The sequence below is a fragment of the Peromyscus maniculatus genome, chromosome 13 (genome assembly GCF_049852395.1).
Source record: "Peromyscus maniculatus bairdii isolate BWxNUB_F1_BW_parent chromosome 13, HU_Pman_BW_mat_3.1, whole genome shotgun sequence".
Taxonomy (NCBI): Eukaryota; Metazoa; Chordata; class Mammalia; order Rodentia; family Cricetidae; genus Peromyscus; species Peromyscus maniculatus.
The window spans coordinates 68,310,319-68,326,199 of record NC_134864.1 but is presented as its reverse complement, the minus strand read 5'-3'; the positions used below and the strand labels follow the sequence as shown (position 1 = coordinate 68,326,199).

At 35.7% G+C, this 15,881-nt stretch overlaps 1 protein-coding gene across 4 annotated transcripts in view; it reads left to right on the top strand.

Annotated features, from left to right (window-relative positions):
- The window catches only part of Tpp2 (tripeptidyl peptidase 2), a 73,248-nt gene that overhangs the window by 13,204 nt on the left and 44,163 nt on the right, over nt 1–15,881 (top strand). For all 4 annotated transcript variants that reach the window (XR_013044193.1, XR_013044192.1, XM_006996802.4 and 1 more), the window contains exons 3-8: nt 3,735–3,830; nt 5,499–5,603; nt 7,837–7,961; nt 9,263–9,426; nt 11,166–11,320; nt 12,952–13,028. Coding sequence is in view for 2 of the 4 variants with exons in the window: in XM_006996802.4 (XP_006996864.1) it covers nt 3,735–3,830; nt 5,499–5,603; nt 7,837–7,961; nt 9,263–9,426; nt 11,166–11,320; nt 12,952–13,028 (722 nt within the window). In the remaining 2 variants the exon portion in view is untranslated. The remainder of the gene's footprint in view (nt 1–3,734; nt 3,831–5,498; nt 5,604–7,836; nt 7,962–9,262; nt 9,427–11,165; nt 11,321–12,951; nt 13,029–15,881) is intronic.

Genomic DNA, 15,881 nt, shown 5'->3' with positions numbered 1-15,881 from the left:
TTAAAAAAGGACGGGAATCTCAGTATATTACACTGTAGGTTTAATTTGCATTTGTCTAATGAAATCAGCTGTTTTTTCCCCCACAGATTTGGGTTTTTGGATTTCTTATGAAGTACTAAAAGTTCATTTACCATTTTCCTTTTTTTTTTTGTTTGTTTGGTTTTTTTTTTTTTAATATACTACTAAGCTGTCCATTGTTTTCTTACTTTTTATAGGGTTCTTTTATATATCCATTTTCCATTTTATACTTAAAAATTTCAGTTTTTACATATACATGTGTGCTTAATGAAAACTCTTAAAATTAATTAAATGTATGACATGAATATGAAGATATTCCCTGTATTCCTAGAAAGTTGTGTTTTTTCTTACTTGTTTTAGAGAATTTGGAATTTTTTTATTCTTAATTTGAAGTAGGAGTCTTATTTTTCCCATCCTAGTGTGTTTACATCACACATTAACATTTCATTAGTTCCCTAGTAATTCTTATGTCTTTCATTTTGCTTTGCAACCTTCAAAGTGTGTTAGCAGACATGTCCAACCTGGGACTCACAGGCGACATTTGAGCCAAGAGCTATTGGTGTGGCCCAAGAGAAATCCATAAACTTAAATAATTTAAAACATGGAGTGGGAGGGAGAAGAGTTTCTGGGTTGTGAACTTTGTGTATGACAGTGTTGTATTAGCAATGTCAAAAGGTTGGGCTCACCTTTAAGTCTTATGTCTTGGTTCTCTTTGTCCTGTGGTTTTCCAGTAGATCTCTACTCCATTCTAATTTTAGTAGCATTTTGGAAGGGAACACCATGCTGGTTTCACTTTACCACATTTATGTTAAACCTTTTTTAAAAATAATCTACATTTAGTTTCAAATATTGAAAAATCTTCTAAAAAGTTGATAATAGGCATGCAGAAAAATGTGACTAGATGTAGTATAGCCAGAGCAAATAATGAGTATATAGGCATGTGCTATGTCACTGGCAAGACTGAAATAACTCAGGGTGTTATTTAGTTTATTAAGAAAAATGTCTCGCCGGGCGGTGGTGGCACACGCCTTTAATCCCAGCACTCGGGAGGCAGAGCCAGGCGGATCTCTGTGAGTTCGAGGCCAGCCTGGGCTACCAAGTGAGCTCCAGGAAAGGCGCAAAGCTACACAGAGAAACCCTGTCTCGAAAAACCAAAAAAAAAAACCAAAAAAAAAAGAAAAGAAAAGAAAAAAAAAAAAAAGGAAAAATGTCTCATTTGTTAGGCAACCTCTCTTTAAGAGTTTCAGAAATGAACTGTAATTCATTATGAATGAGATTATGTACTCCAGACACAGGGACTTTGAGTCCCAGGCAAAGTGGGTTTATATACATAACAATATCCTATCTTTAAAAAAGAGATAAAGATGATGTCCATGGGACCTGGAGAGATAGCTCAGTAGATTAAGTATATGCCATATTTATTCTCTGAGTTTTTTGTATACTTTTTATAACTATTCTACCCTTAAAGGAAAATAGATAATCCTGATTTTTGAGATGTATGTGATTCCATGGACCCTGAAGAATTTTTGTTTTATTTATAGTTAAATATAAATTGACAACAGGATTATTTTCATTGTTTTATATATATATAAGCTAACTAATGTGTTAAATATGTCTAATGGCTTCTGAGTTTTGCTTTTCTTTATTAGTTGACATTTCAGGGTCTTTTGAACATTTTCAGTTGTACTAGGCAAAGTTCACAAAGGTACATGTACAGTGGGTATTTGTGTTGCCTGGTAGTGGCATTTTGTTGCAACATTTTGCCATTGTTTTTGTTATGTCAGGACATTACAAGAATATGATGAACATGCTTTCTGATGATGGATGAGTTTCTATAGATAGCCAGCTGACTCACAAATTATTAGTTAAAATGTAGGCCTATAATAATTATTTTCATACATCTAATTTTATGAAATTTTCACCCAAAAGTTTTCTATGTGGGAAATAATTGCTATGGAACAGGAGAATGAGTTGGGGAAAGATACTGTATAAGTGAGACAAGTGAGGATGTTTTGTTTGTTTGTTTGTTTGTTTTTGTTTTTGAGACAGGGTCTCTGTCTGTGTAAACCTGGCTGTCCTGGAACTCATTATATAGATCAAGCTGACCTCAGACTCACAGAGATCCACCTGCCTCTGCCTCTGAGTGCTGGGATTAAAGGCACAAGCCAGCTAGATGTGAGTTGTTGGTAGGTAACAGCTTTTTTTTTTTTTTTTCAGTAATTAGGATGAATAGGAATAGATTTTGATATTTTAAACTGGTTGATGCTCATTGCATTTTATTATATATAAGAATCATAAAGTTGAGTTATGATCCCTAGCTTCACTGTTTGGTTAAAAAATAGACAAGAGTGGTAGAGCTAGACAGCCAGAGTCAGGTTCTTTGAGCAGCCTGCCTGTCTATTGCAAATCCCAGCTTTCATGATAAATCGAGCTTTAAAATGACAGGCAGTCTTAATCCTGCAGAAGTAAATAATGTCAACCAACAGAGAGCATGAGAGCAGTCATGAACCTTGAGCCATTCTCAAAGGGAAAGTGCTGATATATCTTGGCATTTGCATTTTCATAATGCCCCTTTGTGGTTAAATGGCCTTGAGACTGCTGATAGGTTGGCTGTTCTCAGTATATCAGAAGCTAAGGTGCCAGGGTATTTTCCCACACATGCACTAATGAAGGGCCTGCAACCCCTAAAGACCTTGGCTTCATTGTTTCACTTACTTTGTGGTTTTGAATTCACCTCCCATGATTTGGGGAGAGAAGAGGGTAAGTGATGTATTCGTTTACCCCATGAATATATCACCCACATAAATATTTGTAGAAACTTCTCTAAGACATATATGTTAGAGCTGCAGTGCTGCCACCCCACCTTGGAAACAGCCAACTCTTCCCCTCTTTGGAGTGCTTGCTTGCCTTTTGCTGAATCAACTTCTCTTAAACAGGGTTAGTTTTTGCTTCCAAGAAGAATAGAGAGACCATATACATCTCCCCCTTGCCTTTCCCAAAAAAAGAGTTATAAGGTTAAGATTGTGGGATACTTTTTCCTTGTACACAAGAGGAGATAAATGTTAACATCCCCCACTTTAGTGGTGAGGTTTAGAGTCACAGCCACATTTATCTGGTTTAAAATCTCATCTTTTTGATCTGAATTTTTTGATTTCCATGATGGAACTAGATTCCAATTTTTTACCTTCCTATTTGTATAAGTAATTTCATTTCATCTTTCTATTAAAAAACTATTTTTAAAGATGAGACAATTTGAGAGAGTGTTACAGATCTTAAATGAAATTAACATGATTTTATAGTGCTTTGTCCATAAGGATTCAAAGAGCCCTGTTTAATATTTGTGCATTATCTGTATGGTGCTGTTGTAGAAGAATGACGTTCTTACTCTAAATAGGAAGTCTGAGTGTGGAGTAAGTTCTGAAAATTGCTTCTTAATTGGCACAAGTGTCAAATAAAGGGAGAGATGGGGTGTAAGCGGTGTTTAAGAACTGTTAAATAATCTTAGCGATTTAATGAAATAATACATTTTCAAAGAATTTTATAAACTATAAAGCCATAGTGACATTAAGTGGCCACTTAGAATATTAAAAGTATTTCTCATATACGTAAGTCTCTTTGCCCAATGTGAGCCAGTAGAGTAGATGTGAAATAGCTTGACTTCACAGTGGTGTATCGTTGTCATTGGAAAGTTAGTGGACAATTTGTTTTATCTACAGATTCCTGCAAGTTGGACAAATCCTTCGGGAAAATATCATATTGGCATTAAAAATGGCTATGACTTCTATCCAAAGGCTCTCAAGGAAAGGATACAGGTAATGAGAAACCCAGTATTAGTTTGCTTGCAAGTGTATATGCTTAGATTTGATTCCTACTTGAAGAAAAGGGATTTTTTTTTTTTTAATTTTGCATTTGTAAACTCTCATAAGGTCTTAAATCTTTGAGGGACTTGAACTTTAAAAGACTGTTCAGGAGTAATTAAAGTGGTTCTTAGTCTTGGATGCTTGGAGTAGTTAGTTTAAAGGAAATTAAAACAAAAAACTAAACTAAAGCTCGGGCTTTTGGGTTCTTTTGAGTAGATGACATAAACTGAGTTTTAGATTTTTTAAAGAACTTTCTTAAAGTATAGAACTCTTTATTTTTGTTCTTGTGCTTTCTAAGAATTTGCCCCATTTATCTTGTTGTCTAGTCTTCTTGTTCTCAGTTTGTCATCATTTAATACTATTAATTAATAGTTAATCAGATCTAAAGCTATTGAAGTATGTGTATAAGAAACACAAGTAGGGCTGGAGAGATAGCTTAGCAGCTTAGAGGACTTACTGCCTTGGCATCGAACCCATGTTCAGTTCCCTACACCCAGGTCAGATGACTCTTAACTACCTATAGCTCTAGTTCCAGGGGATCTGATGCCCTCTTCTGGCTTCTGTGGACACCAGCATGCACATAGTTCACATAAATTCACACAGACAAGTACATAAATAAGATAAAACATGTCTGTAGTTGGAGAAAGAAGAGCTAAGTGTGGTTAGGAATTTGCTTTAAAGAGGTGCTGTCAAGTGAAACTTTCTGTGATGATGCAAATGTTTGAAGTGTTTAATATATGCTCTATTAAGAGAACTGCTATGGGTTACTGTATTGCATGGTGCCATTTCTGAACATCGCTATGACACTAATTGCTGATATGAGTCCAATACTTCAACTGTAAAACAAGGTATAGGTTTTGACAGTAATCCTGATAGATATGTGGGTGCTGTCATCTAATCAGAATATTCTTCTTCCTTTTAGATCCATGAGCCAGAACTTATTTTAATGCACATAGCTTTGATTGATATAAACACACAGATGTGACATTATTATGTTCAGTCAGCTTTTATAAGTAACAAATTGATACACGAATATAGATCATATAGTTGACATAGGCTCTTATTAGTAGATAGTCCAGTTTATTAGTTTACTGAAAGGCTTCTCTTATCTAGAAGACTTTTGATAGGAGATACTATGCGAGGAAGAATGGAGATAAAGGTTAAGACCAATTTTAGAAGCATGGAGCCTTGTCCAGTATAAGACGATGAGGCATCCTGGACAGGAATGATTGAGGATATCTACACTTCCCACTTAAGCTACAGTCTTTCTTTAGTCATAGCCTTGTATTTGCCTATCTGCATTTTCCAATTTTGTATGGGTCCAGGAGTGAGTATTTTCTACTCTAAATAATAGCACCTGATAAGATACACTACATTTTAGAGAAGGGTGGGTATAAATTGAGGAATAATAATATAAAAATATTTTAGTGTGACTTGATAAGCTCGTTCTCCTAACCAACTTCATTAATTGATCTACTACTTTAAAACCTTAACTAGAAATGGTTTTTGTAAGCCTTTAGAATTTTGTAATATCTGAACTGCTAGCAAGATATAAATATAACCATGTAGGTTTCCCTAACTATTTTGTCTGCCTGATTGTAAGATTTTTTGTCTTTGCAGAAAGAACGGAAAGAAAAAATCTGGGATCCTATTCACAGAGTTGCACTTGCAGAAGCTTGTAGAAAACAAGAAGAATTTGATATTGCCAACAATGGCTCTTCCCAAGTTGGTGCTACTTACTTTTTTTTTGAATGTTTCAAAGAATCATACTAGTATTCTAAAGAATTCAGTAGACTACATTTTCATAGGGTTCATCCCTTGACAATTTTTTTTCTCATCAGTGTGTTAAAGTTACCAGTTCTGACAACATTATGCCACGTCAGTTTACGTATACATTATGAATATTTTAAAATATAGCCATGAAGTCTTTACCAGCTGCACATGGAAATTCCTCTGTGCCTCTCCCTAGCCACTGTCCCATTTGTCCTCCCCAAGACAGTCATCATCCTGTCTTCTAACACTATAGAATGATTTTCCACCTTTGACGTTTGTAAAATGTAGCCATACAGAGCTCTTAGGCAGTTTCTTTTGCTGAGAATGTTAGAATATCTGCCGTGTCCTAGGTATTCAAGTTCATTATACTTTTGTTATGATAGTCTATTTTTATGGGTATAATACGGTTGGTTCATTTTGCAGATTGGTACTGGCTTTGTGTTTTGTTTTGAGTGTTAAGAATAATGTCATTTTAGGAGCTGAAGAAATGTCTCAGCAGTTAAGAATACTTTGGTGTTTTCAGGAATACTTGCTGCTTTCGAGGAGAACTCAGAGTTAGTTTGTAACTCTAGTTCCCAGAGATCCAGTTCATTCTGTCCTCTACAGGCATCAGGTGGTACACATACATACATATAAAACACTCATACATAAAATCAAAATAAATCTTTTGTTTGTACATCAGGGTTTCTCTGTAGCTTGCTTGTCTTGGAACTCGCTTTTTAGACTAGGCTGGCTTCAGACTCACACAGAGAGCTGACTGCCTCTGCCTCCCGAGTGCTGGGATTAAAGGCACAAAAGAATTTTTTTTTTTTTTTTTTTTGTAATTTTCCGGAGCTGAGAACCGAACCCAGGACCAAACCAAGCCTTGTGCTTGCTAGGCAAGCGCTCTACCACTGAGCTAAATTCCCAAACCCAGAAATCTTTAAAAAAAAGAAAAATATTTAAAATATTTTTGGGTATAGCTTTTCATAAATCATAATGATTATGCCAGTTTATATTCCCACCAGAGGCATATAAGTGTACCCATTAATTTTTTTTATTTTTATTATTCTTATTTTATGTGTATGAGTGTTTGCCTACACCATGTGTACATAGTGTCCTCAGGCAAGAAGAGGGCAGTGGATTGTTTGGAGCTGAAGTTACACAGTTATGAGCCATATGTGGGTACTGGATAGTAAATCTAGGTCCTCTGTAAGAGTAGCAACTGCTTTTAACCACTGCTCTCAACCTCTTAATTTTTTAATTAGTTTATAAGTGAAAATAATGTCTTTGTGGTTTTTTGTTTGTTTTTATGCTGTTTCTATCAAAATCAAAATCAAAATATGTTTATTCATCAACAGTGTTAACAATTTAGAATTACAACATTGAAAACGCCAACAAGCTTCTCAGTGTTTTCAACTTTTTCAGGTGTTGCTCTGAGATTCAGGGACAATAAATCAATATTCCCAGGTTATTCTTATAGTTTTCAAAATTATAATATTGTAAACAATTCTAGCCGTCGTCATACTATAATATAAATACAACAATTCTTGTTTAAAGAATAAAATATAGTTAACTTTAATGATACTTATAAAGAACTACACCCTGTGGAAATATTCAATGAATACATAATTTAAAATTTAGGTCTCCGAGTAAGGTAACAGCTTCTCATGGAATCAGAGTTAGACACTGCTGATTTAGGGACTTACCTTGCATTGAATTTTTTTATACCTTGAGAATGCATTCAAAGGACTTCCATGAAATATACTATATATGTGAACTCATTAGTAGTAAGCCTTTTGTCTTTGTTTATTGTGAAAATAATATGCTAATTGCAGCAACTTTGGTCAACCCAGGCATGTTAATAAGTAACAAATGAAAAGCTTTCATTATGCCATCCCTGGGACAAGTCACAATTTAGTGTTTATCCTTTTTAATTGTTCTTTTATTATTAATATATACATTTTCCTAATCAAAAGTGAAATTGTAGACTGAGGATATAACTCAGTGGTAGAGCACTCACCTTACATACTGGAGGCCCTAGATTCAGTCTCCAACACTCCAAAAATATTTTGTTTTCTTACTATTTTTTCAAAGTGAAGTGATTGTTTTTTTGTATTTGTTCAACACTGTCTTTAGTCATATGTTAATACAACTTTCAGGTACACAAAAATATTATAATATTAATCTGTTTTCTGGTTAATAGGCCAATAAACTAATCAAGGAAGAGCTGCAAAGTCAAGTGGAATTACTTAATTCTTTTGAGAAAAAGTATAGTGATCCAGGCCCTGTGTATGACTGCTTGGTGTGGCATGATGGTGAGACCTGGAGGTAATCTCAAATGTTTTTATCTACCCTGAAGAACTGTAAACTCTCAAAGCTGCAAAAAGTTTTGGTTTATATAACCATGTCACTTAATAACATTATGTTTTGAACTTAGTATTTTTTACGTTAAACATTACATTTATCTGTTTTTTTTAAATCTTAACCACATTTTGGCAGGTTGATCACTGAGATATATGGAAATCCTCGTTAAAACTGGGCAGTTTGCAAAGTAACCACAAATAGTGTGGAGCATTTTCTAAAAACATGTTAAGGGTAAAAAGAAGAAAATTTGAGCATAGATGTTTTAAATAGAGATAGATTAAGTTAACTTGGCAACATAACACAGTAATTAAGTGTTGAGTCCTGGGTTAGACATAATGGTGGATATGTGCATTCTCAGTACTTGGTAGGCTAAGACAGGAGGATTGCCACAAGTTCAAGGCCAGTATGGGCTGCTTAGTGACTATCAGGCCATTTGGGACTGTGTAGTAAAACTGTCTTAAAATACACGCCCATACATATACACAAATAAACATAAAACAAAGGGCTGATTTTTACATAACATACATTTCATTTGTGACTTTTTAATCAGATTGATTTAAATAGACTAATAATGTATTTAAAATACCTATCTTTTGAAATTTAACAGTAATAAAATGGCTGGGCGGTGGTGGCACACTACCTTTAATCCCAGCACTTGGGAGGCAGAGTCAGGCAGATCTCTGTGAGTTCGAGGCCAGCCAGGTCTACAGACAGGACAGGCATCAAAGCTACACAGAGAAATCCTGTCTCAAATAAATAAATAAATAAATAAATAAACAAATAAATAAACAAATGGGTGAACAGCAGGTAGGAATAGAACCATAAAATTAGGTGGCAATTTTGTTTTGTTAAAAAATAAAAAACAGTATCTGTTTTCCTAAAGCTATATGTGACTAAAGTTTGGAGTTTATAGTCATGTGGTATCAGGAATCTGTAGAGGCTGCTGGATTTACAACGCCAGCACTAAAAATGGCAGCAGGAAGTGTCTAAACTAGTCTACACTCCAACCCAAGCTTCAATTTTAATTTCTCACCTGCCCAGATTTTCTTCTATACCATCTGTGACCATCAGTGTCTTTGTGCATGGTTTTAGCACTGACTTCTTACTTAAGCCTTACTGTTTACTCTGAAACAAAGGAATCTAGTCATTGGATTTGAGTAGTGGAAGAAGTATGCATGAGAAGATGACTGAGAAAATGTATTGTGTGATCTTCAGAACAAGGGGTGGAAGAGTAAATTTTAATACCTATTTCTCCTTCCCAACAGAGCCTGTGTTGATGCGAATGAAAATGGAGAGTTGAGTAAATCTACTGTATTAAGAAACTACAAAGAGGCCCAAGAATACGGCTCTTTTGGCACAGCTGAGATGCTGAATTATTCTGTTAATATTTATGATGATGGAAACCTACTCTCCATTGTGACCAGTGGAGGTATCTGGTTTATCAGATTTACTAGTGAGAGATAGTTATTATGCAGTGGCTGAATGACAAATTCCTGCAGGTCAGAGTAAGGCTTTAGTGAATTCATTATAGAAATTCCTATTGAAGGACCAAGCTTAGAAACTTTGATGTGATTTATCTCTTTTCTTTTAAAGTTATAACTGTGTAGAGGTAGTTCATAAATAAAAGCAAAATCTTAACATTGGAAAATCCATTAATAAATATGAAGTGATTTTACTTGCAAATGTTAACCCTTGAGAAATTCACCCATTAGTACAGAGACTTAGGTAAAAAGATTCTCATTATAGTATTCTGTATAAGTTTAAATAAGTTGACTACTAGATAGTATACTACTAGATAACTATCCGAGACAGAGTGTAAATACTTGTGTATATTACATAATCAAAAATAATATATACAAATGTCAAATATGAGTTTTAGTGAAAACATATCTATCATAAAAACACTTGTATAAAGCAGAAGAGCATACCAAATAATTTTGTAGATAGGCTTGGGTGTTTTTATGCTGAGGATAAAAAATGTGGAAAGACCATGCTGCCTTCAGGGTTTGGCAGGTGAGGAGACAAAAAGAGAGTACAGTAAGGTGTGACTGTGTTGAGAAAGACTAGAGGATTCAAAAGAAGATAATGAGGACTGAATGAAATCAGAGTACGATAAATATATAAAAATGTCATAATGAAATTTATTTTATATGCTAACATTAAAAAAAAAAATCACCTTTACCTCTTTCTCCCAAGTTAACTACTGTCTTGATTTTCATTACTACATTTTTGTGATTACTTTGGACCATATGGGGTGTTTGTGTTGAGTCAGAAGTGATAAAAAATAGTCTCATTTCTACATGATTTATTCTTTTTCCAATTACGTAAATGAAATTAACCCAGTTTTTGTATAAGACTTTAATTCATCCTTATTTTTATAAGCTTCAATTCAATCCATAGTGATTTATCTCAATTCTATGGATTAATATGTTAAATATCCATTTACTTCTAGTGAACCCTAAGTTATTTGGAATTTTGAATTACATAAATAATGCAGCCATGAACATTTTTGTGAATACCTTGATAAACTTGTTTGCACTTGTCTTTTGGGCACTTAGGCAGAGTTGAGATTACTAAATTTATAAGTATCCCTGTGTTCAAATTTGTTGAACAAGAACAGTGTATGGTATATGCTAAACTGTTGTCAACTTCAACATCTTTGTGATATTAAAAAATATATAGATACTTCATTGTGACAATAAGTTGTAATTCCAAGATGACTAATGAAGTAAAACATGTTTTCATATTTGTATGTCTTGTATACTCTTTGTGAAATGATTTTTCAAATGTTTTACCATTTTTCTTGGTGGGCAAAGTGTCTCTAACTCCTTTCTCTACTTTCTTTGTTGGGTTTGGAAGTTTTTTTTTTTTTTAATACTTTGGATACAAGTTACTTGTGAGTTCTATGTATTTCAATATTGGCTGTCTTCTATGGCTTACAGTATTTACTGATTACAAGCAGTAGGATCCAGGGTAGAGAAAAAAAATATGTAATTGAAGTTTATGTTGTGTGAATAGTAGGGATATATTTGAGATAATATTAGATATATAATCAGGTTGTATTTTTTAATTATTTTTGTCATAATATACATGTTGAAATGGTTAAAATTTTAGTATGTGATGACTTTTTTTTCATCTTGTGCACATACATCCTATTTCTATCTATAGGAGCTCATGGAACCCATGTAGCAAGTATAGCTGCTGGGCATTTTCCAGAAGAGCCTGAACGGAATGGAGTTGCTCCTGGTGCTCAAATTCTATCCATTAAGATTGGTGATACAAGGTTAAGCACCATGGAAACAGGCACAGGCCTCATCAGAGCTGTGAGTATCTGGGAGTTCTTGATATAGATTAATAATTTAGAGACTTAAGTAAAAACCTATATAATGTTTGCGTTCTTGGTTTATCAAGAGCATATTAAATAGTATTTTGGTATACAGAACAGTGTTCTTTTTTTTAGAAGCAAACCATTGCTGATTAATTCAGTTTTAAGTTAAAAATCACTAGGAAAAAGTTTCTTGGCTTAAAGTCTTTGTAGAAAAAAATATTTTTTTTAATATATATATATATATATATATATATATATATATATATTTTATTTTACAATACCATTCAGTTCTACATATCAGCCATGGGTTCCCCTATTCTCCCCCCTTCCACCCCCTCCCCTTACCCCCAGCCCACCCTCCATTCCCACCTCCTCCAGGACAAGTCCTCCCCCGAGGACTGTGATCAACTTGGTAGACTCAGTCCAGGGAGGTCCAGTCCCTTCCTCCCAGACTGAGCCAAGTGTCCCTGCATAAGTTCCAGGTTTCAAACAGCCAACTCATGCAATGAGCACAGGACTTGGTACCACTGCCTAGTTGCCTCCCAAACTGATCAAGCCAATCAACTGTCTCACCTATTCAGAGGGCCTGATCCAGCTGGGGGCCCCTCAGCCTTTGGTTCATAGTTCATGTGTTTCCATTCATTTGGCTATTTTTTTTTAATAATTGAGTAAAACTGAAATTTATTATATACCACAGTCATCCTAGGGACCTCCATGCTATATATATAGCCTCTATGGTTCTATGGGTTGTGGTCTGATTGTTCTTTATTTTATATCTAGAATCCACTTATGAGTGAGTACATACCATAACTGTCTTTCTGGGTTTGGGTTACCTCACTCAGGATGATTTTTTCTAGTTCCATCCATTTGCCTGCAAATTTCATGCTTTCATTGTTTTTCTCTGCTGAGTAGTACTCCATTGTGTATATGTACCACATTTTTTTCATCCATTCTTCCGTTGATGGGCATCTAGGTTGTTTCCAGGTTCTGGCTATTACAAATAGTGCTGCTATGAACATAGCTGAGCATGTATCTTTATGGTATGAATCAGCATTCCTTGGGTATATGCCCAAGAGTGGGATGGCTGGGTCTTGAGGTAGTTCGATTCCTAATTTTCTGAGAAACCGCCATACTGATTTCCACAGTGGTTGTACAAGTTTACATTCCCACCAACAGTGGAGGAGTGTTCCCTTTGCTCCACATCCTCTCTAACATTGGTTGTCATTGGTGTGAAAAAAATATTTTTATTCATTGTAGTATGTCTCTGAGTAAGCTTTTCAAGATAGTTTTTTAAAACATAACTTGCTCCAGTATTCTAAAAGGAAATTAAAACCCTTTGTAAATTAATATTTTGTATGATTCACTTTGTCATATAACTTAAGTGCCTTTAAATCTATTCAGAATCAATGCCTCTCATTTCCTTGTATGATTCCTGCATTTTAAAGAGAATAGTTTCACTTTGAATTGTTTTTCCTGATACCCTTTGGCTTTAATTACAGTATGCCTAGAAATACCTTATAAATTAGGATACGATTAGTCTAGACACAATAGAATTACAAACTTTATTTACTGGCTAATATGTCTCTATAAATGACTTTCTAAACTAGATTCTTAATTTTTTAATAGATGATAGAAGTTATAAATCATAAGTGTGATCTTGTCAACTACAGTTATGGAGAAGCAACTCACTGGCCAAATTCTGGGTAAGTATTTTTTTGGCAGTTGTTACATGATAGAACCTACCTAACGAAGAGCATCAAATGGTTTAAGTGAATTGCAATTACATTCAAATATAGCTATGATGGGCAAATAATTGTGTTTTGTGCGTCAGACCCTCACTCCTATGTCATGTCTTTGATGCCAGGTTCAATCATTGCACCTTGCCAAACCATTCCAATCATGGGTAGCTAGAGTTGCTCCTCCAAAATGGTGCTTCTGAGACTCACAACCTGCCAAACCCTCTGGCATTGATCCCTGCTTCCATTTTTTCCTTTCCAGCCAGTTTGGATTTGTTGGGCCATCCATCACCAGAATAGCTCATTCACAAATGTTCTGGGACTTGTCAGTGGTGCTTAGACAGGTTCTCAGATATGCTCAGACCTTGCTGTTCCCTTCAGTGACTGTTGATCTTATGTATCAACCTTGCTGTTGTTACACGTGCTGGCTCCACTTGCTAGGCTTCCCTGTCTCCTCAGTCCATGCTACTTTCTCTCTTGCATCCCTTTTTTTTCTTGTAATGTTGTAACAAAACTTTCACTAGCGAGATGGAACACACATATATCTACTCGCCTGATAGGAAGCCCACAACAGACCAAAGTACAGATACCACCAGAGTCTAACTTGGTAAACCAATGAATTTTATTGGGGTTACTTACAGTACTATGTGTGAGGTTACTTTCAGGAGCAGAAATGACCCAAAGATAGCTGTGTCATTAAAGCCCACTCCAGCATGAGTGACAGCTCACAAAAGCTGAGAACTTGGAGCACACTGCATAGCCTACAGGCAGCTCAACAGGTTGGAGATTGTCCTTTCCAAATGCCTTAGTTGGTCTAACCCTCTTTCAGGCAGATCAGCTGGTTTCTACTTCTTGCAGGCAGCTGGTGGGCTCAGAGTCTTCTTTGCAACTTAGCTTCTGTGAGAGTCTTCATTGAAGCGTAGCTCCACTGCTCTAACATGGACTCTCAGCTTTTATTGCTTACTTTGGCAGGGAGGGGGCCTAGTGAATCTTTTCACTTTCAAGGACTTGCTAAAGCCATGTTGAATTGTTTACATTCATGCTTAAGGAGCTTCCCTGCAGGATGAACAATTTCAATCTTAGAGGAAACTGTTCCACAACATATATCATCCATATCTTTCCTCTACTTAAGTACAGTGTTGGCCTTAACTTGATTTACCACACTTAACTCCTTTCCTTTATATTAATGTATATCTGAAATATTTAGAACATTCACTTAGTGATCAATGTCTCCATTACTCCCATCACCAAAGTACTAATATATGCCAGTTATTTGATATCTGAGTGCTGTGGATATGTTCTGTATGGTGTGAATGTGCTGCTCAGATTGGTTGATAAATAAAATGCTGATTGGCCAGTAGCCAGGCAGGAAGTATAGGCGGGACAAGTACAGAAGAGAATTCTGGGAACAGGAAGGCTGAGTCAGGAGACACCAGCCCGCTGTCCAGGGAGCAGCATGTAATGGCGCACAGGTAAAGCCACGGCACACGTGGCAACATAGATTAACAGAAATGGGCTGAGTTTAAGTGTAAGAGCTAGTCAGTGAAAGAGCTAAGCCTGAGCTAATGGCTGAACAGTTTTAAATATTAGCCTGTATGTGTTTATTTGGGTCTGAGAGGCTACGGCCTGGGCAGGACTGGAGAAAACAACAGCTACATCTGAGGCTTTATTTAAGGTCCTATGAAAAGGGAAGCTTTAACAATCTAGAGGCCATAGTGTTACTGGGTGGCTCACTCTTTTTAGGTAATTGGATTTCTTGTGAAATATTATTTTATTTTAATATGTACCCTGTTACTTTAGCCATTTCTTTCTATAGTGTAGTCTTGCCTCTTCTGTTATCTCATTATCTTTTTCATTATTTTCTTTTCTCCTTTGTCAGTTACACTTTTTTTAATCTCTTTGTCGTGTGTGTGTGTGTGTGTGTGTGTGTGTGTGTGTGTGTGTGTGTGTGAGAGAGAGAGAGAGAGACAGACAGACAGACAGACAGACAGACAGACAGACAGACTTGTGTTACAGTGTCCATGGAGGTCAGAAGAGGGCAGTAGAACCCTGGAGCTGGAGTCACAGGCAGTTCTGAGCCACAGTGTTGAGTGTTTTGGTAACTGAACTTGAATCTCTTGTCAGATATCACACATTGGATTTTTCAGGACCCTTTGGAGCTAGAAATTTCCATAATCTCCATTTTCTTCATCCTCCTTAACTAATGCCAGTAAACTTTCTTGTTTGTTGTCAGTCTCTAAGTAGATTTCTTTGATTTTCAAATTCTTAGGCTTTTCTCCTAGTCTCTCCCCCATTTAACTTTATCACTAAAGATACTAAGTAGCTTTTTTAGTCAAATAATCCCTGGTCAAAATACAAACAGGAGTCACTTTGGTGTTTTGTTTGGTTTTTATTTTTCTCTCAACATTCCACTTCACAAACCCTGTTAATACTGTGTTTTCCACATATGGTTTTATTTGCTTGTTTTTGTTGTTGTTGTTGTTGTTTGTTTTTGTTTTTGGTTTTGTTTTGAGACAGAGTCCTACTATATAGCCTTGGCGTCTCTGTATATCCCAGATAGGCCTCAAATTCACAAAGCTACTCCTCTGCCTGCCTCCCAAGGGCAGGAATTAAAAGTGTGTGCCACCAGCCAGGCTTTATCTTATGTTTTTCTTGCATTTCATATAACTTCCCAATCCCCTGAAGCTCAACTAGGGTATATCAGTTGGAATGACATTGTGTCCTACTAAAAGCCTACCTGCTAATGTGTATATAATCATGTCACTTAGTAGATCTGATACTCACCTCATTTAAAGCTACTGTCACTTACACAGTTTGGAA